The sequence below is a fragment of the Lipophrys pholis genome (assembly GCF_963383615.2).
Source record: "Lipophrys pholis genome assembly, chromosome: 3".
Taxonomy (NCBI): domain Eukaryota; kingdom Metazoa; phylum Chordata; class Actinopteri; order Blenniiformes; family Blenniidae; genus Lipophrys; species Lipophrys pholis.
This window is the reverse complement of record NC_137627.1, coordinates 7388205-7414558: the sequence shown is the minus strand read 5'-3', so window position 1 is coordinate 7414558 and position 26354 is coordinate 7388205. Positions and strand designations below refer to the sequence as shown.

General features: G+C 43.3%; 1 protein-coding gene across 2 annotated transcripts; it reads right to left on the bottom strand.

Annotated features, from left to right (window-relative positions):
- Positions 1–1704: 1704 nt before the first annotated feature.
- On the bottom strand, positions 1705–25475 carry LOC308107811 (myelin protein zero-like protein 2). 2 transcript variants are annotated; one of them, XM_080460343.1, is made up of 6 exons: positions 24956–25475; positions 8158–8327; positions 7618–7828; positions 6594–6765; positions 3257–5126; positions 1705–1752 (listed from the first exon to the last, which is right to left on the bottom strand). In XM_080460343.1, the coding sequence occupies exons 1-5, from the start codon at positions 25008–25010 to the stop codon at positions 4967–4969; spliced, it is 768 nt and encodes a 255-aa protein (XP_080316469.1). In that variant the 5' UTR covers positions 25011–25475; the 3' UTR covers positions 1705–1752; positions 3257–4966. The 2 variants fall into 2 exon arrangements, with proteins under 2 accessions (XP_080316469.1, XP_080316470.1); XM_080460344.1 differs by lacking the exon at positions 1705–1752 and having other exon boundaries at positions 3859–5126; positions 25099–25281.
- Positions 25476–26354: the final 879 nt, after the last annotated feature.

The following is a 26354-nucleotide window of genomic DNA, read 5'->3' as shown; positions in this document are numbered from 1 at the left end:
CAGTCGGCTTTCATTCCCCTCCCTGCACCCTGTTGTTCAAAGCCCCTGTGAGTGTGCGTAAGCATGTGCGAAGGCGTTTAGTCTCGCCACATGACTGTGCCAGGTACAACCCTCCCTTTAAGGTGTGGAAGGCAAACCTGAAACTGAAGGGGGAAGAAACGGAGCCAGGCGACAGAGGAAAGAAATGTGACTTCCTCTTTGTGTTCCAGCGCTCATTAAACAAAACTCACATTAAAAGCTTTCCTCTGAGAAATGTGTCACGTACGAAGCGATTATGAGCGTATTGTCGGAGAGAATGACTTGTTAAATGAGTCATGAACTAGGAATGGTTAAGAAAACCTCTCCCACCCGTTTCTTTTCTTCCTCACATAAGAGGTAAAAAGTAAGACAAATGCAAACACAAATGTGCCTCTGTAGTCCTTTAAATCACATGCAGTGTGTTGCTTTCATCATGGTAAAGGTGGAGGTGGAGGGGTCAGTGACAGCAGCCGCATCGAAGCTCAAGTGTGTTTTCTTGTTGTCATCTCATTTTTGCGTGTGTTTGGTTGAAGAGGCTGGCAGCAGCGATGGTGGAACATTGAACTCAACATGAGAATAATGTGACTTGCTTCACATGCAGTATTCAGTGAATTGCACTGAATGCAGTCACTGGAGAAAATGGCTGATTAGTTTTTTGCAACATTTAGCTGTTGAACACTGGCGCAAGCATTCGGTTTCAGGCTGCCGACAACCATGCTATCACTGAATACTGGCATTTTAACGGGATTAACCTAGTAATGGACCTTAGATAGGCAGCACAATGGTTTGGTGGTTAACACGCCTCTGACAGTGTCCCCGTGTCACCAGGCCAAAAACGTGCATTGGAGGTTAATTGATAACTCCAAACTAGTGTGTTTGTGATTGTTTCTCTCTGTTTGCCCCGGGATGGACTGATGACCCGTCCAAGAATCGCAGTGCCTTCACCCATCATCAGCTGGGATCCCCCATGACCTGAAGTTGAATGAAGTGGTAGAGAAAAAAGATGGATAGACATTGCATCTGCTCAATTCCACATCCAGCGTTCACCATTGAAACACCACAAATAAAATAGATACAAAAACTATTGGCGTTTGTCTTTAGTAGATTATCTTTCTTCGTTGTCCTTACAGTTTATTCCTGTAAGAAACATGCACTCGTGGGATGAGCGACAGAGCTGAATGCGTGAGTTGCACCCGTAGAGAATTTGCCTGTTCCCTTTAAACGCCAAAAACACATTTTCTATGTGGTTACTATTAAAGATTACCTTTCGTCATCAGATCCAGAACTTGAATATATGGAGTAACAATAATTTAAGTAAAGTCCAGATTCTGCCTGTGGTGGTTGGAGAAGATGCAGTGTTGTGAGGATTAGTGCTTTAGATGAAAGGTAGTGTGATGGTGTGTATCAGCATCTCGCTCTCTAGAATAGTCTTAAGATATCAAGAAGAGACGCTGCAAGAGTGTAAACTCCACATTTCCACAGTGTGAGCCTGAACTCGTCTCTATCGAACACAACAGACAGCAGTGAACATGATAGGTTGGTATTGTCAAATTCTTCACTCACAAATCGCTGCTCATCCCACAAATGCATTTTCTCACTGAATCTGGTACCATTCAAAAGAGAATTAAGCAAAGTTTTTTTTTTTTTGAGAACTAAAAACATGTTTTATGTGTTTGTTTTTTTTTTACTTTATTCAGATGCCATACTCTGCAGGTCTTTAGAGATAATAGAAAACTGGGGGTGTAGGGTTGACTGTCCTCCGACCGGGGCCTGCGCCGGCCTTCGCTTTCCTGGGTCTGGGGGCGGGGCTGGTCCGGGGCGCGGCGGCTGGGGCCGTCTCTGCCTTGCCGGGTTGGGGGGGGGGCGGTGGGTGGGCCTGTTCCCGGGGGTGCGGCGGGACTCGCCGCCGGGGTTGGGGGGGCTTTCGACCCGCTCGGCCCAGGGGCCCTGCTCCGGCCTTTTCTCGGCTTGGGTCGGGGCCTGGGGCCCTGTGCCCTTTATCCTTCTCTTGTGGGCCCCTCTTGCCTGGGGGGGATTTCTCTCTGCATTCTCCGTCGGGTGCTTTTTGGGCGGGGGCGTGGCTCTCTGGGGTGGTTCTCTGGGGTCTCCCCGGGCCTGGGGGGCTTCCGTCTGCCGGGGTGGCGGTGTCCGGGCCCGGCAGACGGAATGGCAGCTTCACAAAAGAGGAGCGGAAAAGGTTCAGATGCCAACCTTAGTTTTTTTTTTTTCAATATATATACGCAGTTTTTTCTCTTTTCCCTTCCACGTCTCTGCACGCCTTACGTTCCCTGTCGGTGCTGCCACCTACAGAAAATACCAATATCAGATTGCAGTGCTGTGCTGCGACTGTTGTGGAGTGTCTGCGTTTGTTAAGTGAGCTGAAGTCCCACATGTGTGGTGGATCTGGGCCACATCAAAGCTGTGATGGGAGGAGGGGGGGGGGCAATAAAGCCGGTAAATAGAGCACCTGCTGAGTCCACAGGCCACACACACACACACACACACACACACACACACACACACACACACACACACACACACACACACACACACACACACACACACACACACACACACACACACACACACACACACACACACACACACACACACACACACACACACACACACACACACACACACACACACACACACACACACACACACACACACACACACACACACACACACCTCACGAAAGGTGCTTCTGAAGTTGCTTGTTCTCTATCATCATTTGCTCAAACTTTAAAAATCATGTTCCTCTTTTGTTGTTGCCTCTTTGTTAATTCATGTTCCTGCTTCACGTTACTGTCTAGATAGAGCTGCTCAGGCTGGTTAATCTAAGAAATCATTTTACTGTCTAGATAGAGCAGCTCAGGCTGGTTTAATCCAAAAACAGTTGGAAAATATTTGGATCAGTGTGATGACTGCAAATAATATATGTAGCACAACAAGGATATTGTATGTTAGCCCCCTACCCCCTCCCCCAACCTTTTTCTCTCTCTTCTCTTCTCTCTCTCTTTGTGCGTTCCCCCCCGGTCGTGTACGGCAGCCATGCCATCTTCTGACGGAGAAGGCAACAGGAGGAGACTCCAGGTCTCTCCCTGTTGCAAGACCAAAATCTGTTCTGACTCCGAAGGCTCTCAATCACATCATATTGTTGGCCCAAGCTGCCGAACAGGACAAGGGCAAAAAAAGAAAGAAAAAAAAAAAGAAAAAAAAAGAGATAATAGAAAACTACAGCATGTTTAGCCTTCACTGTTCGTTTCATAATTCAACAATAATGACCTTTCTTAACAAACAAAATGCAGTTGTTTGGCTCGCATAAACACACAAACGTTTCAAGTCAGAAATCCCTCACCCTCACATCAGCACAGTCGCGCCCACTGAAGGTCTGTCAGTCAGTAACTAAAGCTACAACTGGAGGGCCAGACTTTGATCAATGCACACAAATAGGCTGGCAGACACCAACACACACGCGCCCACAGATTGCATATATAAGAGTAACATATTCACAGTCATGAACCAGCCGGGGCTGAAAGGCACAAATAAGCATACTGGACCTGCAAGAAAATTAAACAGCCGTTCACTGCAGTAATGCTTGCAGGTAAACAAAGGGGCAGCGAGCTCTGCAGACGGGCACGCCATAAACACACAACTGGAGGTAGTGCATTAAAGATAATCATGCATAATAAATACTAGATAACAAGATTACCCTTATACATATTGTATGACTTTCATCAAATCACGACAAGGTGAGAGAGAGATCATGTTGCACATGGCAGCCGATGTCGTCCGCCGACCTCAATTTAAGTTGGCTGCTTTAAAGTGAGAATATGTGGCAGAAATTTAACAGCAATTTTATTAGAAAATCCTTTCAATACACATATACATTTGTATAAAAGCTCTAGAACAAATAAGGTGACTCTTTTAAACAACATGATAAAATATATATGTAGATAACTACCAAAAAAGAGGGAATCTATAAACATCTTGCTCAGCAATAAAATACAAGTAAGAATCCTGATTAAAGACAGGTAATACAGACATTTGTTAGTAGACGTGATGCATTCACAGGTGCGTGCAGGAAAAAAAAAAAAAAAAAAAAAACAGGCTCTCAAGGGCATTTTGCAATCAAAGGTTTTCAGATCTGACAGCATGGATTCACGGCTGAGAGGTGCACACGGCTGCAGCTGGATCGCTGATCAAGCACTTGGACTTCAGATTAAATAAAGCAGAATAACAGTTTTGCTCTGTAATAATGTGATGTAATATTATAGTAATCTGACGAGGCACACTGTAAGCAACTCGGCCTACACGTGAGGGAGGAGACGACTACGAAAAGGGGCTCCGACGCTGGCAGGCATGAAACAGTTCAGAAAACTGACTGAAATGTGAAACATTCCTCATGATTTAGCTGTATGGAAGATTATCCTTTTCTGCAGGATTTCAGTTTTTCATTCAACAGGAAAGTTATTTTTTTTTTTGCAAAAAGCCAAAAGCAGCCTCAGAAATAGAGATATTGGTTTGGCTCATTTGCCTCATTCGGTCTGTACACGCCAATATCGTCAATGAAATCAATTTCTTACAGCAGCTGATTTGAGTTTATCGGCTTTCTCCTCTTTAGAAGATTCATGGCTGAACCAAGAGACAGCTATTGAACAAGAATTGACGCTCCGTTCATTCCTGCGGTTTCATTCAGCATGAACGATGCTGCATTTTCTCACTGGTACCCTAAAGGTAGCAATCTCTTTCTCCTTGTTGGTAAAAGTGGAATCTTTTCCTCACGTTATCAAACCGTGGGCTTGTTTTCCTCACAGTAGCGGCACTTCTTCCTGGAGACTCGGCTCAGCCCGGCGGTGGGATCCTCGGATACCACCATGGTTCTCTCCCCAGCTTCCTGACTGGCGTGACATCAGCAATGCTGCCCTCATCTTCCGCCGGCTCCTCAGTCGGAGTCATCATCATCCTCCTCGTCATCGGAGCTCGGACCCTCGTCCTCTGAGGAGCTGGAAGATGGGGTGCTGGGGTCCGAGATCATCCCGTCTGAACTGTCAATCTCTATGGATGTCTCTGATAAGTAGAGGTGGACGGCTCTGGACGGGTGGCTGGTGGTGCGCACACACAGAGGGGACACGCAGACAGCCACCAGGGGGAGGTAGGAGCAACAAACACAAATGAACATACATTCATGCAGGGCACATTCATGAATGATTGATGTACAGGAATGTGAACAGGTCAGACACAATGGGGACAGGACAAGGACGAGCAGAGACAAACCCAGCAGCAGGGACAAAGGGTTGGCATCAAACAGAGTTAATAGAAAAAGGTTGGATGAAAACATCCGCTTTCCTTTTTGCGACCGATCCGACAAGAAATATATCATTCCTTTATCAGGCTTTTTTCTTTGAGAGATTCAGTTTGAGGCCCCGCGCAGACCCAAGTTTTATGCACCACTTTCAGTAAGTTAATGTAGCGAGCCGCTGCACCGTTTGTTACAGACAGATCTGAAAACCCAAGAGAGAGCCGAGGAAGCCTGACATGCCCAAGAAAAGAGGGGTAACAAAACAGCTCGTTGTTTGAAACAGACAGAAGGACAATAAAATCTTTAACAGGAACAGAGATATCAGACTGGCAGTGAAAATCTAAATTATTGCCACATTTACTCACAATTGGCCGTTTATAATGTCTGTTTCCAACAAGAGCTCAACATCAGGTTTCCATCATTTGATAGCTCCCCAGTTATTTCTGACACAATTGCAAATGTTATGTGTGAAAAGAAATACAGCATTGTAACTTCAGTAGTGAAACAAAACACACATGTAAACCAGCGTCCTCGTGCAGAATCAGACGAGCCACAGTGAATTGGATCAGACAGCTGACGCATACGCCCAATGAAAGGAGGGTTGGTAACAATTTGATTTCATAACGTCCCCCCAGCATGTGGGGATAACAACAATTCAATAGAAGCCCAGAAAGGGTTCATTTATTTGTTCTACTCTTGCTATTGTTCGATGGAATAATGTCTCAAACATATGACATGTGCTACCTCGCTGTGTTGGGGTTTGAACTGTATTAGTGAGGGAGCAAACAGCAGGAACACACCATTGTTCTACCTCTAAGATCATCGAAACATTTTCTCTAAACAGGAAATGTGCTTGAAAGCGCATTAAGCCATACAGGAAAAGATGAACCGATAAAACAGTTGCTTCTTTGCAGAAATGAAAGGCACATGGTGATATCATAAAGCTACACGGCAGTCTGGCTAAAGTTCAGTATCTGTGTTTGTCTATACAAAAGGCACATTCTTCATTTGCACCTGCTTCAGGACAGCTGCCCGTTACGGGTCCAAATCTGGGATCCAAAGACTGCAGTTGGAGAGGAAGGAAGAAAGCGGAGTGTCCAGTCGGGATAGAGCCCCTGACCCCCAAAGAGGAGCACCACATGCCCTGATCCCCACAGTCAACGGAGGAGAGAGAGAGAGAGAGAAAGAGGGAAGGCCTGCCATTTCCCTCTTCCTCTCTCTTCCCCTCCTCCTCCTCCTCCTCTCCCTCCGTCGCTCCAGTCAGTCTTACCACGCGGTGGGGTCTTTTCTCTCTTTGCGGGGAGCCTCCTCGTTGCCCTCCAGCTGTCTCTGTCTCCTCCTCTTGCATCGCCTGCAGGACACGATGACGACGAGGAGGACGACCACCAGAGCGATGCCGCCGCCGATGGCCAGCGCCAGGAGAAGAAGCTCTGAGAAAGAGGCTGTGACCAGAGAACATACCAATACACATCGTGAGTGAGCTGTTGTACTGTAAACTGCAATAATTAAGTAGCTAAATCTGAATTGGCGCTCGAGACAAATCAACTTCTATTTACCAAGAAAGTCACAATTCATAAAACTCGTGATGTCATGCCTTTCACTAGGCCATCATCAAATCATTTCCAGGACGATGAGAAACTATACCTGTTAAACACTCAGATCTTTGCTTTGTGAAAAATGTGCATACAGATATGTCTTAAAGCTTCAGAAACAAGTTCTGAGCACATGCATTTACCATCAGTGGCTTGAGGCCTAAATACATCTCTTATATGTAGAATATGAAACATCCAGACCCCCGAGGTCCTCGGGAAGAGGTTTACTGTGTTCCAGGAGTCCAGGAGAAGCAAACAAGGTGAAGCAGCTTTTACTTCCTGCCCTCCTCACCTGAGGACTGATGACACACTCACTTCTTTTAAATCAGGCCATAAAACACTTTCATTTGCTCAGGCTTTTCATTAAATAATAGATTTTACTTATTTCATCTCAATAAAGCTTTTACTTAAACATTCTCTATTTATGCTCTTCTTAATCGCTTTGCTTTAATGTATTCTATAATCACTTAAGATTCTTAATCAACTTGTTTGAATGAATTTCCTTTATTTCCTTGTAAAGCACCGTGAGTTGTCTCGTGTCATTTCTAGTGTAGCATCATGAGAATTGTTTCATGCCATATTTAACTGAAATATCCTCAAGGCATCAATGCTGTGATCTTGTCAGTGTGGATGAAATCAGAGGCACCAGGATATTGTCATTAGACATTAGGGAACAGTTTGGATGAAGAATCAACTGCTGACCTGTGGTGACCACACGGAGTTTAATCTCTCCAACCGTGCCGTGGACGTCGGGCGGATTCTTCACCTGGCAGATGTAGGTGCCGTTATAGGTGAACTTCACCTCCCGGATGATAATGGATGCATCTCGGCCCATAACGTCACCATCCCAGATGATGCGCTTCCTGAAGATGCCCTCTACGGGAGGGTATGGACGCTGCTGGTAGTGGAACACCTACGAGAGGAATTAGAAGAGTAGATTTGATCGACATCACAGTGGCACTATTTGAAATGAATTTAGAGCTGCTGCGACTGGGGAAGAATCATGTTTTCTTCTTGCGGTGAAAAAAAAAAAAAAAACTCGCCCAGACAATTCTCAATATGCATGCACACAAGTACACAAACATCGGCTTGACTCGGAGGCTCCGCGGGGAGCCTGATGACTCACCGACTCCTCTCTCAGTTAGTTGTGGGGGCGGATGCTCCCTGACACAATGCGGGAGGTTTTAACTCACTTTTTTCTTCTTTTTTTTTTTACATGCTAACAGACACACAGACACTCACCGACTCCTCACGGCCTTGTGTTAGCGGTCTGAAGGTCCAGGAGATGGTGACAGTGCTGGGGTTGATGGGAGATGAGCTGTAGAATGTGCACTTTAGACGAACATCTGTCCCATTGACCGCCTCCATACTCCCAGATGTGGATATACGTATGCCGCTCACCTGCAGCACTCCTAAAGAGGCAAGCACGAGGATCAGAAGCTGAGTTTACACAGAAGGAATTGCATATAGGGAAAAATCAATACATGCATAAGATAGAGCCCAGGCAGCGGTTAAAGAAAGCACCGGAATGCAAACAAATGCAGTATGAATTTATCCTCATCAGTGAATTCCAGCTTTCCGAGAGTGTGCAGTGCACCCAGTGACCCTTCCTCTGCCCACACAGTGCTTCTGCAGGAAAAAAAAAAATCGCTAACTTTAAGTTGTCACCAGAACCATATTAGATAAATGCAGTGTGCCGCATAACAAACTAAAATCCTCCAAGCTGCTGCAAATGCTAAATGCATGATCAGTCAACGGGCACCAAGCAATACAGTCTTTTCCTCCTGAAAGTAGGCCAAATCTGGGACACCTAATGAAAAATAGCCTCCTTGACAACACTATTAGATGAGATAGGACAGAAATTGAAAGCCCAGCTGTATATTACACAGATATGGACTATATCAATCTTTACAGTAGACTACATCTATTAGATGTAAAACGGATGGACTGTGTGAGCCGCGCCATGATGGATGGAGCTTCTCAGATTGGAGTTCGTGCCGTTACACACCAAGTGTCCACTATCCTGGGAAGATGCATGTTTAAATTTGACTCTCCAACGTGGAGACTGCAGAATCTTGGCTGAGCTATCTGTGGAGAGACATCCATACATCCCAATAATATGGGAAGCTCTATTAAAAGTCGACACCCAGGCACACAGCAGGACATCCATCTGCAAACCCTGCAGCCACAGCAAGCTCAGGGGAGCCAAGAATTGTCCTCTCATTGCTGGCACACGTCATATGAAGACGGTCCAAATGTCACAAACACGTCAGCCTGAAAGAAGCCATCTGGAGCTCAGCAGATCACCTGAGTGCTCGGGTCGTATCGGGCCCCACAAACATTATTTAAAAAACCAAATGAACTTCTATAAAAAAAAAATCCAGTTTGTCTGCCGTGTCTATGGAATAATTACTCATTCATATCTTGATATAAGCCATTACTGTTGCTTTTCTAATTGAATTCTGGCCTCATTCTCTTCCTGTAAACCGTGTCAAATGTGAGGTCCTCCACTTGAATGTATGTCCTTTACTTTTTACTTTAGTAATGTGAATACAGGACAATGCAAGCTCACAAACAATTACATTGGGGGTAAACAAAACTAAAATATCCACCTTTAAAACGAAGAAGATCAAGCAGCTGTATTGTAAACTAATTTTTATTTGATTCTTAATTCTGCGATGACCTCAGGCAGTCAGTGACAACCAAGCCAGCATGTGGATCATGGTCAGTAAAATGCTCTGATCTGATCTCGATAGTTTGTGCATCACTTCATTCTCTCTTTATTTATATTGGAAACGACATCCTAGCTGTACTGTAATTGGATTTACATTTGTTTATAGTCTGCAGAGTCTGTACAGAGGCATTAATAGTAAAATGGATGAGATGTAACTCATCTCTGCTCTTTAATAAAATCATTTCTCAATACGAATTGCACTTTGACAGCATCACTATGATGCGTATGAATAATATATCATGTCAAGATTTGCAGCTCTGAATACAGCAATATAAAATATGAGCTGGCAACATGAGCAGCAACACGAGGCTCCAGGTGCGGAGATGAGGAAGGTCCAGGGGAATGGAGATGAATTGAGTCGTATGGTAACCCCTACATTGTAATCACACTGAGAATTAAGACGGGAGCTCGCTGGGAAAATGTCAGCGGGGGCTTCGCTCCTCGGGCTCTGTGTTCTGCTCCTTATCAGGGTGCAGAGTGTTTCCTGTGGGCCAGGATGAGAGAGCAGGGTTACCAGACAGCATTAAACAGACGGGCTGCTCTCTCATCGCTGGAGCCCTGACAGCGCTCGAACAGACTAATGTGTTTTAAATGAGCCCGATGAAACCTGGGAGTGGCAGTGTACGAGCGAGCGGTACAGGCCGAGGGCACGCTGTGAGGAAAACGTCCACCTTTGCAAATTGCATAGTGCTTTGTTGGATGGACATCAAAGGGAGGAGGTCGCATCTGCTCTGCTTCATTCTGTCATCTTCCCCTACACCTGGCAGTGTGTGTAGAAAATACTGAAGTTAGTAGATTACACTGTCCCTGTTTTGAATATTCATTCGGCAGATAACATCAGGCCTGGCTGTGTCTGCACAGCCAGTAATGACTGCCTCTTTGGAGGCACTGTAGTTGTGTGTTTTGTGCATCTTAAGTCGAATGAATCCGACCCACCAAGAAGATTATACATTAACCTGAAGTCAGTGTGAGGGAGAAAACCCCTGCACTTTCAGTTTCCTGTTTCTAAAGATGAACTGAATCTTTTGTCCCCCCCCCCCTTGTTATGGTGGCATTAAGACTTGTACCATTTCCGTGATCATAGATTATTAAATAATAATTCTGCTGCTGCTTGATACACTGCCTTTTACTGGGCATATAAGTGGGAGTTTGTTGGTGTTTTCCTTGTTATTCAGACTTTAAAGTGATATCACAACATGCCAATAAATCGGCACACATTAGATGTGGACAATCAATCTGTCATGAAGATGACTCCTTAACTACTACTGTGATCTTTTAAGGTTTGAGACAAAGGGCCTGATTTATTTACGAAGGAATTGCATCCTTGGGCAATTAAATTGCACTTCGCCCAAGTTTTACAGGTCATCAACTTTTAATAAAGCCACGAGTGATGGCACACACAAGCAATTGCATTTAAATTACTCTTTTCATACAAGAACAATCTGCTGGAATATATATTGGTTCCATAGCCGTTTGCTTGCATTTGCCATGGGGGGTTTAGATGTAGGGCTGAACCCCCACAAACACAAAATGAAATGTGCTATTATGGAGCTGGATGGGTATTGGGAGGAAGTTGGGAAATAATTGAAAACATTACAGCAAATAAATCAGAACCACGAAAAAAAAAACAACAGCAAACTGCAACATGGGCGATGATCACTACCAAATTCAAAGTTATAGGAAGAAGAAGAGCAACAGAAGAGCTTCAGAAAACATTGTAAGACCTAAGAGGGACACAGCGTAGAAAATATCTTACAATAAAGTCCACAAATAAAAGCCATGATGAGCCTGTTGTTGAAATGCCTTTCATTGCAAAAACAGCAGCATTTCTGCTGAAGCTGAAGGTAAAACATGGACACGACTACAGTTGCAAATTAGTGGACGTAGCTGTACCCATCGACCTTAACTTTTCCTTTTTACCTATTTGGTGTAGCTGCGACTGTACGGTAGAATTAAAGCATCCACTTCATCCTGTTTGCACAGAAAAGAGGGTTAAACCTCTATCATGACATCACAAAGCTCTAACAATTCCTACCGTTATATTTCAGAGATGATAGCGCATACGGAGGATTAGCAGAGCAGAACTGTGAAATGCCCAGCTTCCTTTAACAAACCTCTCACTGAAGTGATTCATCATGCTTCAGAAAGCAGGTTCTCTGGGCCACAGCACTTCATTTCACATTTCTGCCCTTAACTAAATCCATTAGTTAAGTACATGAATTTAAACAAGCGTTGTTAATCTCCTCTGAACAACAATGAAACTAAAAACGCTTTTAACGCCGCCGCCCTTTGACAGGAGCAGAGCTGAAGGTTAATTGGGCTTTTTTTTTTTTCTTTTTCTTTTTTTTTCCCTCCAAAGGCGGAGTGGATATTAGCGCGGAACGACAACCCTGTTACAGCGCCTCAATTACTAATTTGTCCCAACAGCTAAAAAGTACACGATCACTACTTAATCGACCATTAGCAAGCGCTAATTGGCAAAGAGGACGCATGCCATTACGTGAGCAAAGACATTAGTGTGAAGAATCTGCCTCGTTCACAGGAAGTGAGGGAAGATAAATAAGTAGATGAAAGGTAGAGAGACAGATAGAGAGAAAGAAAGAGAGAGAGTGGCCAAAGTGTTGAGTTGATGAGTGGGAGAACGGGCGGAGCTAGGCTAACAAAATTATCGAAAATGTATTCTTCTACATAATTGCAGTCTGCCAGACGGAGATAAGATAATGCTGCTTGTTTGTTTGCTCATTTGTCCACGCATTCTTATACCCCAGCACGCCTTTCTGTCCTGTTTAAGCCACTGGCTTGTTTACATGCGGACATCCTGCCCAGCCAGTGCCGACCACACCTAGCATCCAGAGACACAGAGAAGGAGCTTTCACAGCGTATTAAGATCAAGTTATGTAGCTCTGCACATCAGGGCAAGGCCGGAGAGGAATAATATATGTAGTTAACGTAATTACTCTGACCGACTTACTGGAGTTTTTATCTAGTTATTTTCAGTTACCCATTTCCTCTTCTACATTTTTGAGGAACTTGGGGGTTAAAAGTTTTTTTTTTTTTTTTTTTTTCCCAAACGCATGTAAAACTGACCAAAACACAATAAATTCTTAGCTTTTTGCAGATCTGATCTGTATATGCCTAAAGGAGATCTATTACACCTTATATTAGTAATTAAAAAGACTGATTTAAAGCGTTATGTGAAGTGTGCCAACACATGACAGCTTGACTTTACTTGAAAATGATGGGCTTCAACTTGTGGTATTTCACTTCAAATCACCGCCTTATCCAACAATAACTTGTGGATGAATTTCTTTTGTGTGTGCGTATGTGCATACGTGTGTGTGTTTTATTTCAGATGTTTATACTCACAATAACGGGAATAGGTCATAAAACCGTATCATCCTGTTGGCATGTGAGCATGTGTTTTGGCAGGATTTGGGGAGAGGTGGGGTTGGCACAGGCCTCACACACACACACACACACACACACACACACACACACACACACACACACACACACACACACACACACACACACACACACACACACACACACACACACACACACACACACACACACACACACACACACACACACACACACACACACACACACACACACACACACACACACACACACACACACAACCGTTAAATGCACTGGCGTTGGCTTCAGTCCATCATATCTATCAATATGTCCAATATTTCACAATTAAATGAACTTGCTGAACCTTTAATGCGCTTCATCCTCCCCGTCGACGTTGCTCGCTACAAACTACACGGGTCCACTCGACCTGTCTGAAGCCACCGAGGGCAAATACTTTCATCTACCGTAAAATAATCAAGCCAAGCCCACTCGACTGTGATTAGGTTTGCTTGGCTTGGCGGCCATCCCAAGACTGTATAAAAGCCTCCCAGCGAAATGCAAGAAATATCAAGTACGAGTTGACCTGCCCACATAATATTTCACCCCGTGTCAAAGAGTGTAGGCAAGTCTTAAAGTACTAAAAAACATATCCATAAAGGTTTTGCATCGTCCATGGTCGCACACTGCCAGATACGTGAAGGAATCAGCTGGACAGAAGCAATTTTTATTCGGTCACATCTGGAAAAGGAACGGAAAGAAAAAATAAGAAAAGAAAAGAAAAGCCTTAACACGACCTGAATTAAGTTGGAGGACTTCAAGGAAAAACATAATTTTTCTTATGTTTACATTTTCATGTGGTGAAATTCAAGAGAAAAAAGAAAACCCTCAAAAGAATGCAGAACTAAATCTGTTGTGGGTTTCGGCCTGCTTCAACAAACTAATGTCTTCCTGCAGCATCATAGCTCCCTGTTAGCCACATGACTCGACTGTCTAATGACAGCCGCAGTGCTACTGAACATGACAAGAACAGAAAACAAGTATTGAAAAATTTACATTCCAAAATAACAATTCACAGTCTGCTGAATTAGCTGGCTATGCATTTCACTTCTTGTTGCACCGTTCACGTCAGTAAAAAGTTCCTTTGAAAAAAGTGAAGACTTCGTTTATTTTCTAGTGATTTTTATTATGCGAAGCAAAAGTCTGGAAAACACGCCAGCTCCCACAGACAGATGAGATTTCCAAATAAGCATGTGCAGTTTCCAGAGTTCACTCTATATCCACGAAATGTGAATTTGTGGCTTTTTTTTTTTGAAACATGTGCGAATCTCATTTTGGACAGTAAGTCAGTCAGTACCTAAGAGTAAGTGTTTCTGTAGGCATTTGCACACATGAAGTGTAATAACAACCTCATGCAGACTGCGTATTGTCTCAGATCATGCATGACCCCCATTAAGATCGACGTATATGTACATCTTTACAAGATGTCAAGACCTACTGAACAGCCAGATGCAAAGGGAGCCTTTCTTGTATAAGTATATGAAATGTGACATAATGAGCACTGCAGAGAAAAGCTCAGCTTTATGGCAGCTTATTCAATAATTTCCTTACTTCTGGCACAGTACCCTGAAGTGTCAGTTTCACATCTGTTCTCCATTGTTGAAGGCTGCTACATCAGACTCTATTTTTATTATCTAGTTAAACAATGCACTCCGACAGTGTTCTGCCAGGCCTGACAATCATGTCATGTACAGTGTGTTCTGTGCCAAAAAGCACTGCGCTGCCTTCTCCCTTGACTATCACACTCCCCTCATTCTTCGCTGACTATCTGAAGACCTTGTGGAGACTAATAAAGTCTGAAAAGCCAATCTCAGAAAGGTCGGGAGAATGTGTACAATGCAGATGAATGCAGGATGGGATGTTTTGTAATTCCCATCGGCCTGGATTCAGCACAGGACTTCAGACATAATATCACATGGAGATCATGAGACATTTCATGATGTTGTGAAAAATGCTTACTCATTATTTTTGTTATGGACATCCAAAATTTCTAAGTATAACAATAGCGTTTTAAAGCGGTATAGTTTTTCAGAAGACAAAATGTGCACACATTATCACACTGCGCTACATTATCACTCAAAACAATTCAGAGAGTGTGGATAATATTTACACATAATTCCAACCTTTTCGGACTGGAGTTTGTATTTAATAAGAGACACTTTCCAGGAGTTTCACATTTCCAGGCCCATTTTTAGTGTGTTGTGCACAGCGGAGAGGCTCTCTCTCAGTAGTTAGAGCTCTGCTCTCTGCTGATATTCTCTGGTATTCTAAATATTTCCTATGAATATCTACAGAAACAATTCATAGAAAGACTAAACTTTGTTTTCATGCCGCCTGTTGGAGAGCCGCAGGGCTCGTTGGTGCGGTTGCTTCTAAGCTTTGCAAACAGAACAAGCTTTAAAAAAAAATAAGAAGCATGTTATCATCTAAAGTCAGATTGCAAAGTAAATTTTGAAGGAATGGCTGGTTACCAGACTCTGTCGTTTCTCTTTAACAAGACACCTGGATTACTACTTGGAGAGACTCCATTCAGAGTTTAAGAGAGGGAAGGAAACTCTGCAGGAGAAATCAAGCAACCAGCACAACTCTCAGAATCAGGAAATTGGTTTCATTACAAGATTTCCTAGACGGTACGTGTTTGTGCCTTTCCTCTCTTCATTATGGCCCACAAACAAAGGGACCACCGGAGGAAACCCAAGTCTCTGTTGTGCCGGGTTTGGAGGAAACACTTAGGACAGGACCAAACACACAAAGAGCTCAGTGGATTACAAAGAGCCTCTTCTCCTCTCTGTGAGAGGTTCGACAAGCCCAGGTTACTTTTCTCTATTTTCAACAAGGCTTGTCTTTCATGAGGGGGGCTGGACCGATGAGCTGGGAATGGCAGGTTCAGGTAACAGTCTCCTTCTGCAGGAGGAGGAGGAGGAAGAGGAGGAGGACACAGGGTTTAGGGAATAGGGTGAGTGTTGAGTGGTGTAATGGGAGGGAACCCCTGAGATGGATACAAGTGGGCTGTATATTTATTCTGCTCAGGTTTCCGTTCTTTGCTCCCATTTAAGAACGTGAAATTTTGCCAGAACAAGCAAATGCATGGGCAAAAGTATGCACAGACTTTATCCATTGTTGTTGCTTCCGCATAGTCCTTTTTACATAAGACACACATGTCAGTCTTTTGCAATATGTTTATTGCAAATATTGATATTGTGACAACAATGAGTTTCCGATATGTCGTGCAGCCCAACATATGAGTGTGGTTATCTCTCTGTGTTTTCCCTGCGATGGGCTGACAATGTGTTCACGGTGCACTTTGCCTGAACAGAGTCAGCTGGGAACGGCCCCATCATCCAACAGCTTTTTGTTGGATAAAACGATGTAGAAGTTTGCTGTACGGGCGCAATAAGCTCAGAAAAAGTCATGGTCTCTATGGAAAATTCAACTCCTGTCTCCATGGAAACGTGTGCATGCGCACCACGGCTGTAGTAAATAGTTACATGGGCAAGTAGATGGACAATAACAACAATGGTCGCCTCCGGAGTGGCGTGACTCCCAGTCCATATTCTCCTGGGACTTGTTAGTTTTACAGTTGTGAGTCACCTGTAATAATAATCCAACGGACAGACCACAAGGTCACTATTGGTAATGTTTACAGCGTATTGTTCTCTGCACGCATGTGTGCATGTGGTTTCATTACAGAAACAAACAACAGCCACTAGTAACTCAACATTTTAACTACATTTTCAAAACGTTGCTGTGTAAATGCGAAACCATTCGGAAGTTAAAATGCAAAAACGATGCGTTTTCATTTGACAATTGTTGTGTAGATGGAGCCTAAAATAGATTTTGTGACACATGGTGAGTTCATATTTACTGGCGAACATGAGCAGATCAATCTGATCTGTCTAACTCTGACTGGTGGAACGCTTTGCAGCACTTTCTTAACAACAGTAAAAAAGAGTTACCTGCAGACCCTGTGGCAAATGTACTCCTGGGAGTTCCTCTTCAATATTGTTAATAATGTACACAAAGGTTGGATTTGGTGGGGCATACTCTCTGGAAAAGATTAGCTCAAGACTTTTTAAATTCCTTGGCGGACTCAAAGGAGTCCACACCCTTTTTTATTCTGAGTCCCTTCAACAGCTCTTTAGATCTTGGCACTGTAACGCTGCATACTTCAATAACAAAGAGAAATGTTAGGTAATTAGTCCCCAAGGTCATATCAGTCGCCACGTGTGATTTCATCATCATTTCCAGCTAATCTGGAGCTTCAGATTCAGATGTTATGGCTCCTGAATGATAGTGGTAAATGACAACGTCATAACTATCACCACGTAATCTTTTTTTTATTTGAATGACTTAATCAGTTATTGTGATTGTGACATGACTTGTGATGAATTATCACTAAAGTATATAATGTTGGGATTGTTTTTTTTTTACAAATAACAGTGCTCTTCCTCTTTTTGATAAGACACAACTGCCCCATGGGATCACTCACAGCAATTTAGAACTGGAGCAGTTGTCTTTGCTGAGGTTTTTTTTTTTTGTCATTTATCCTGTTTTGCTTTTGGCCTATCGTCGCCAGGTATTATGAAAATCTGAAATAATGAAGTAAAATATCCAGCGCATTAGGGATCCATCTGAATGGAAAAGTATGTACAGTGCATATAATTACTTCAGCCAATCCTTTTTCTATATGTATATTGCGAATATTGATGTCGCAATGAGAATACATTTAAGATATATTGTGCAGCCTTAGTCTGAATTGTTATAATAAATACCAAATGTTTCAATCTTCCACAAAGAAATATACATTTCCCCTCTTTGCTCAACTGAGTCTACAACACTCAATCATACACATATCATTTTGGGATGATAGAATTCACTTCAAGCAAGTGTTGCTACTCCCGTCTGCTCCTCTCAGTGACGCTTACGTTGAAAATACATCAGACAACAAAATTCCAGACACTGGGAGATTGAAGCTGCAAATCTAAAAGCTGCCATTAATGGGACTCAGCAAAATGTGCGCCGTGATTATGCAAAAGAAGAAGAATTATGTTTCTTCCCTTGAATGCGACAGAAATTGCAGTCGGTATACGTGTCTGCGCTCCTCTTTAAACCCCATAGCTGTGTGAACTTTGCCAAACGAATGTGTCTGAATACACTCTAAAAGGTCAGTCCGAACAGAGGCCACGCATCAATCTCGTTTTGAACACTTTCTTCCTCCGCCTCCTCCTCCTGCTTCCTCCACGCCGATTGTAATTCATCAGGCATTGTCCAGAGGAAACGTGAAGTGGGTGAGCGAGGATAAGAGTTTAATCCATCAAACCTCTTCCACTCCCACCGCACGGCTGACTCAACAACTTCTCCCCGTCCCCGGGATTACAAACTCCTGAGCGTGGGGACGGGGGACGGGGGGGGGGGGGGGCGGTGTACGCTTCGATTCCAGCTCACCCACAGCCCACAGGCTTCTCCTGGACAGACTGTCAAAGCCTCCAACAGCGGCCTTCGTTTCTGATGTTTAATATGGAGTAAGACAGACATATTCTTCTTGTCTTTTTCTTTTCTCATCAGTGGCATGAGTCACAGAGAAACCATTCCCACAGCGACTTCCACCTCTGGCAGATGAATATGAGAATATACATAGAGAGATCAGAAAAGACACTGCGGAGGAGGTAGAGACCTCTGCTCTTTGCTCTCTGCGTCAAACGAAACGCAAGCCCTCATTTTATAAATTGGTTTTACTCGTCGCAAAGAGAAACACTGTGTAAAAGAAAGTTTTACAAACTGTGACTGGCTTGTTACTGTAGTGCTGTGTAACTTTTGATCAAGTAAACACAGCATTCTTCCAATTTTAATTAAATATATAAGCTTTAAGGGCAAAAGTGTTTGGTCACGCCTATTAAATAATAAGGCTCCATTTACACAACAATGTTTCAAGCAAAAAGCATTGTTTTTGCATTTTCATTTCCAAAAACTTTTGCGTTTACACAGCAACATTTTGAAAACAATGTCCTGCTACACGGAAATGGCAGAAACGCTAAAATCAACGTAGATGGCATGCCGGGTCACGAGTGAGTATTGTTGGTTGTTTTTGTAATGAAACCACGTGCACGTGTGTGCAGAGAACAATACGCTATAAACATTAAGAATGGCGAGGACACGGACATTCGTACGGACAGACGACCAAGTTGGATTGATGACTCACAACTATAAAACTACCAAGTTGCAGGAGAATATGGACTGGGAGTCACGCCACTCCGAATATATCTAGACGAGCATGTGCCGGAGAAGTCTTTACTACAGCCATGGTGCGCATGCACAGTAGCAGCGTTTTCCCATATATTGCATTTTCAGTGACTCCGAGCACCGTAACCCAATGAAAGTTTTCCGTCTTCACTTGAAAACATCGTGTAAATGGGGCCTGTATTCTAGTTTTTCAATCAGACCCCCTGTAAAAAACAAATCAAAGCACATGTAAACGTACTGTAAATATGTATTTCCATGTCTACATATATATATACATACACATTTATCTAATTATCTATTTATACATACATTTTCTATTCTCTTGTGTGCAACTATCCTGACTATCTCTAAGTATTTGGCCAATGTTGAGCTGCTGTGATGACTGAAGTTCCCCATGTGGGTTTAATAAAGTCCGGTCTTGTCTTATCTTATCGTACATACCAAGATATTTTGGACTCCAACTTTGGAACAACTTTGTAGTTCTTCTATTGCAACTTGAATCTGCCACAAAACACCGTCTATACACTCACAAGTTTGATGAGATTGAAGAGGAACGACTCAACCGGACCGCACCGATCGCTGACCTCGACCATATCGAGTACCTTTTTCGGATAAACTGAATTGTGATCCTGGCCTGACCTGATAGACGCTCTAATTCTGAATGGCTGTGTGCGTGGTGGGGAGGTGTGCTAAAGCTCAGCTGCAGTGGTGAGTGTAGAGGCTTAGCAGTGATTGAACGCTCCTGTTGCAAATCATCTGATTGGTTCTTTCTGCACAAAAGCAGCAGCAGGTCCGAGACTGCGGGGACCTGAGTCACCAGAGCTTGTGCCTGGCAACTGCCAACAGTAAAGACTGTGAATACTAATTTATGAAAATAAAGACTGTGAAACTGGGTCGGCTCTGAGACTTTGTACCATGAAGGAGTCTGAACTTTGCTTCAGGGTTATTTCCCACAGTAGCACTCCAAAATCTGGAAATCCTTCAGAGCGGGGTGGAAGCTGTCATAGCTGGAAAAGGGATTTAATTCCATTTTAATGTGTTGGTATTTAAGTGCAATGTCACAATAGGTTCATGTTGGTGTAAGTGTCAGTTTAAAGCTTGGGAGAGTTAAAAAGGTAACAACAGATTCATAATGTGAAACAGACTAAAATAACCTTCCTTATACATACATATAAACGCCATTAAACGATTAGATTACAATAAAATAAATAGCATGTCAAACTTACAACACTATTTCCCAAAGTAGCTGTCTTATATTATATATATAGCCCAATTTCTTATACTTAAGAATGTTTTTTTCTCATTGTCTCACTCAAACTAGAGCTATTTGATGCATATGTATATAGAATTTTAGTGTTAATATATGCAATCAGATCATCACACCTCTGCCAAAAGGAAAATGATCCCTTTTTTGGCCATTTAAATGATCCCTAAATTTGAACTGCTCTGATCAGATCAGAAAGTCACTCCTTTACACTGTTGTGACAACAGATTTTAGCATTATTTATGACATTATTCTGCTGAGGGTGCAAGATCTGCAATAAAAGTCTCTATTCCGCACTTGGGGTTAAGTTTATAGAGCAAAAGTCAAAAGAATCTGGCAAACTCCAGAAGGGAAGGGTTTCATTTATGCGGTGTTACAATAGGTCAACGTCTATAGCTGAATTGCACAATTGAGGAGCAGCCTGTCCTTCACCTGCTTCCCCACAGCTCTCCTCCCTCTTTGCATCAATTTACACACTATTTTCACTAAATTGCTGAGTTCACTATCAGATAATTGATGCACAAAGGCACATAATTGGGTGCTTGTGTTAAAATAAAAAAACGAAAAGGAGAGGAGAGGAAATCAAAACGAGTCACAGAGTAACTCTCCCGGGCTGGAAAATTCTGGTAACACAACTGTTCTGCTTTCAGTCACAAATAATTCAGCTAATGACAGATGACTCAGAAAAAAACAGCTGATATTCAGTGGAAACTGGTGGCGCATTCTGTAAAACCCCTGAAGTCTTGTTTTGACTATAGTGGATCTACTTGTTTAGAGTAACTCTAAATAGTTTTAAGAGCGAGCGGCCTGCCAGAGGAAGGCCTGCAAAGTGACAGTGACCACATAAACAGTAACCCATGCTCGTAAATATGTCCAGCGTGTGTGTGTGTGTGTGTGTGTGTGTGTGTGTGTGTGTGTGTGTGTGTGTGTGTGTGTGTGTGTGTATGTGTGTGTGTGTGTGTGTGTGTGTGTGTGTGTGTGTGTGCGTGTGTGTGTGTGCGTGTGTAGCCGAACCTGCAAACATAAATACTGATAAACGCCTGTTTACAGCTCAGTCTTAAGATTTAAGCGCCACGCGGGGAGTGCCTCGCCGTCATCCTCAAACAGCTCACAGATGGAGCTTCTCAGCGTCTCGGCGCCTGGGATCGGTCTGTCCTCGTACGCCAACGCGTCACTGTCAAGTCAACACACCTCCAGGCAATCCCATCAACCCCACACAAAGGCCAGGCGTCCGTCGAGGTGTGTCAACACCGGACGGCAGGTCTAAAACCGCAGCCGCTTTTCTTTGTCACAATGGCCTGTTATTGTGGATAGATCAGACCCGCCGAGGCCGGGAGACAACTGCTGTGTCCCTGTAAGCAGAAACAAGAAGCCGCTTCTCCGGATGTAAACCCCGGCGGGATAAAGCAGAAGCACAAATGAGCAGTGATTTTTTTTTTGTTTTTTGTTTTTTTGTTGGTATGCTGCCGTCAGCAGCAGTCACAAACCTGTAAGTCAGGACAGGCTGCCACATGTCAGTCAACTGGCATTTCTGGTTCGGGAGGAAAATGTAAGAGGAAGAGAAAAGAAATTGCGACAACGGGAAACAAAAAGAATTGATTTAGTGACAACAGTTTTTAGTCTGTTTGATTTGCGTCCTGAATGTCTTTTCTTACCATTGAGGCGGCTGAATTAGAAAATGTAGTGGTCACAAACAAGGAAAATCGTAAAAACCCAACAATATTCTTTTGAAGCCTCACAGAGGAGAGTAGCAATAAGTACAGTGAGAGCCTCCGATTTCTTTCTCTTTGTTTGATTTTTGTGGCCACAGTACAAATATTCTAAGAATCAAGAGTTCACAAGGTCAAACTCTCTCCTGGCACACACCACGTTTCCCATCAACACAGCCACTTCCAACATACACAGAGTCAAACATAGTCACTTCATTTGGACTTGGGAGTTGTTTAGTATTAAAAAATTAACGCTATAAACTCAAAATATTCTCAAGATAGCTCAATGAAAACAAAAAGAAATGTCTTATTATCCATTTACTGCATTTCCACTGCTTTATTGTGACGTATTGCACCTAGTTTGAAATGATGAAGATTAAACACAGTAAGTGTGTAATTTGCCTTCTCCTGTATGGAGTCACTTCAGAAGACCATGTGATCCGAATGTTTGATTTGGCACAAGTATTACACAGGATGCCCTTCCTGACACAGCCTAAGAAGCTGGGGGGGGGGGGGGGGCTTTGGTCTGGGACCCACAGTGGTCCCCACCAGCCGAGAGCTTCTGCTTCTAAGCGCACTTCTTTAACAACTTCCCGATGCACTAAAAGTCCAATGTTTCCCACAGTTTTAGTCTAGTTTATGCTCTTTCTCTGATTTCATATATACTAACACAAACCGAATACGTCTGTAGGTTTTAGAACTCGTTCTTTGTGTGTTTTACTCCATCTAATCCAATTGATTGGAGCTCGTTCGCCACCTTTCACTGGCTTAAGTTAATCAATTGTTTAAGACATTTGTGTGACTTTATTAATTCTGCTATCACTTTGGATATGCATATTAATCGTATTAATTAATAAGAATCTCAGTGAGGCTCCACTTTGATTTTATGTAGGGTTTTTTTGTGTTTATCTTGTAGCTTTCAGCAAAAATTAACCCTTCATGAGTAAGCTCTCCCAAAAAGACGTTTTTCATGGGTTTGTTTTTGCCAGAATATGATCTGCTGTTGTTTTGTAGTGGCTATGTCTGCTCTCCCACCACAGCCACCAGAGACTCAGGAGCTTTTTTTTTTTTTTCAGCTCCACAAAATAAAGAAACAAAAGAAAAAGATGCACATTTGGTAAACAATGCTCCCAGGAGGATCGTGCCACAAATGATGATTCTAAGTATTAAAAAAGAAAAACTCCCTGCCAAGCACACGTTACAATGATCCACGGAGGGAAAAGTGTGTTTATCTCTAATAGAGCCAGCACAACACTCGCTGTGATGGTGTTTAGAGTGGTGGGAGCAGAGGGAGATCGTTACCGTCTCCGTCAGAACAGGCTCTCTGCAGCAGCTCGGCACATGAACACGAGCCGTCTTTGATCAGTACAACGTATGTCAAAACAGTGTCGTGCCGATGGGTAAATGTATACGCTCTGTAGCTGTTTTTAATGTCAGCTCATCCATCCACCTGATGGAGGCCCGGGTGGGGAACGCGAGGGGAGCTCTTTATTTATACTCGTGCACATTTGCACACATTGCAATTCAAAACCGCATGGCTCGTGAACATTTGCTGTATGTGCTGGCTCTGTTTCATCCTGCCTTTCCATCTTGCCAATGCGCTACGGCCAAAGGCAATGGAAATGATTACTGAGATGCAGTTGAGATGTAATCAGCTCCAGCATGTTTTCCTTCTTCGTCGGTATTTGATCATACTCTCCTCTTTATCCCCACAGCACACACTCAGTCCTCCTCCTGCTCCCTCTGTGTGTCAGCCTTCCACTGCGTTCTGACTGATCTGCAAGGCAACATGCTCATTGTAAACATAAGCAGCTTGCAACTACAGTGGATCCCAACACGGTGCTTTGGCAGCGGGTGGACATGTTCAATCAATATAATCCACTTTACCGGGATGGAGGGAGATTACATCCAAGGTGAAACAACCTGGCTATCTCCTCAATGAATTGGCTTTGATACGCCAACTCGGTGACATTAAAACATTGTCCATTAAAAGCCCGAACAATGTGACCTATGGCCGTTTATGTTGTTGTGATCCAAGCTGTCATATCCTCACAGGAAGCAGGTGGACATCTTTCTGTGTCCAGAGGGACACTGAAGAGTCTTGAAGGATGTTGAGAGTTGGGAGGAAAATTTGAAACACACACACACACACACACACACACACACACACACACACACACACACACACACACACACACACACACACACACACACACACACACACACACACACACACACACACAAACAGTTTTATTACGTCCACGGGAAGTCTTCAGGCCACTGTGCCAGCGCTCCCCTTCCCAGTGACGCACGGTGCAGTCCGGAGCAGGAGGTTAAGGGTCCCGGCGGAGCTTTCACTAACGTGGGCTTTCTCGTTTACTTTGAACTTCGATTATTGGGAGCGTCTCTCAGACTAATGGCCATCCTGTTATGACTTAAGACCCCCCCCCCCCCCTCCGGGACATCACATTGTAAACTTTTGGAAAAGCCAACACCGCACACAGAGATAGGAAGCTTCGATTCACGACCAGGAATAGGCTCAAGTGCCCAGGATCATTGCGCAACAATCAAAACAAAAGGTAAACTTTGTAGAAGAAAAATAAAAAATCAAAGTGGAATAACTTGGATGTTGAGGAGTAAATACACGCCTGCCACAGCGGGAGGGGGTCTCACCTGAAGCTGCGAGTCCACACAGGACGGTGAGGACATGGAGCCCCTTTACGCACATTGGATGGAAGCCCGACAGGTCCGAACACGAGCAAGAGGAGCAAGAGTGAAGCTTCCCAACCCACAGACGCACTTTCACACCGACTCACAGGACGATCAAGTCTGCGGACCCCCGTGTCGGAGGGATGAGAAGCTGAAGTCACGGCGAGTCGCTTTCTCTCTCTCCTCCAACCTGTCCTCTCACTCTCACTGTCTCTGTCTCTCTCTCTCTCTCTCTCTCTCCCAAGACGCGTCCCGACTCGCCGCTGCCCTCATTGCGCTCCGTTTCCAGCGCCCTCCCACCACCACATTTTCGGGCGGGGTAACAAAGTCGACTACTTTTCTTTTTTTTTTTTTTTTTTTTACCCCTACGCCGCCCACTTTACTCCTTCTTCAGCCTTCACAATGTTCAGCTCTGGAGCTGCTGAATTCTTGACCCTCATCCAACCTGTTCTGCAGACATGCGAGGAATCTAAGCGGAGATGTGGCGCTTTACGGTGAAAGTGCGTCTCTAGTTAAGATCCGATTTGTTAGTCACACTCTGCCTGGAAGAATCGGCACAGGCTGGTACTAATGCTTGTGTCTAATATTTACTCTACTAATTGGAAATCAACTTTTGTTAGTCCAGTTAAAGTATTTTCTTCTTCGTAATTTCACTGTCCACGTGCTTTTTTGCTTTTGGTCACATTGTTCTCATCTGATTCTTCATTATCAGTAAGCTATTTGGATCATAAGCAACTTCAGTCATTCAGTACAAGAATAATACAAATGTTTGCATTAGTACATAGTTTAATCTTTATTTTATTTTATCTTTTATTTTTGATTGACTGAAAGACTCACATCGTTTCCTCAAAAGCGTAATAAAATATATATTAGTTCTGTTTCCACGCTTACTATTAAAAGTTCCTTCAGGTATCATAATAAAGTGATTGGCATCACTTGGAACCATCAAGACTTTGATATTGTTTGTGTGTTTGATTGTTTGTTTGGATGATCGGTTGGTCAGTTGGTCGAGCAGTTGGTTTGTTGGTGGGGCAATAATAGAAAGACATACATGAATACCTACAAACTATAATGAAAGACATAATAACTATTTCCACATTTGTTGTTCTGTTTGTTTGGGACATTATGGGACTCGCTCTCTAAGGTTTTTCATTGCATTCATTTTCTAAATGCATTATACAAACGTTAACTAGTTCCTACTCCAGAATATACCATGAATATAAACACAACACCATGTGAACATATCTACATACTCAAATACATACAAAGACATTCAAACATGTAATGAATTAATTTAATATAATACAATAATTCCTTTTCAATAACAAATACTTTGAAAAATATACCATCAAGAGTGTGTCTG

Bases quoted from the DNA above. Each gene is read 5' to 3' on its own strand.
- LOC308107811 (XM_080460343.1), bottom strand. From the start codon at position 25,010: ATGTGCGTAAAGGGGCTCCATGTCCTCACCGTCCTGTGTGGACTCGCA. The intron at 8,328-24,955 runs GTGAGACCCCCT...TTGCCTCTTTAG, and splicing joins GTGTGGACTCGCAGCTTCAG to GAGTGCTGCAGGTGAGCGGC. The intron at 6,766-7,617 runs GTCAGCAGTTGA...CTCTGGTCACAG, and splicing joins ACTCCGTGTGGTCACCACAG to CCTCTTTCTCAGAGCTTCTT.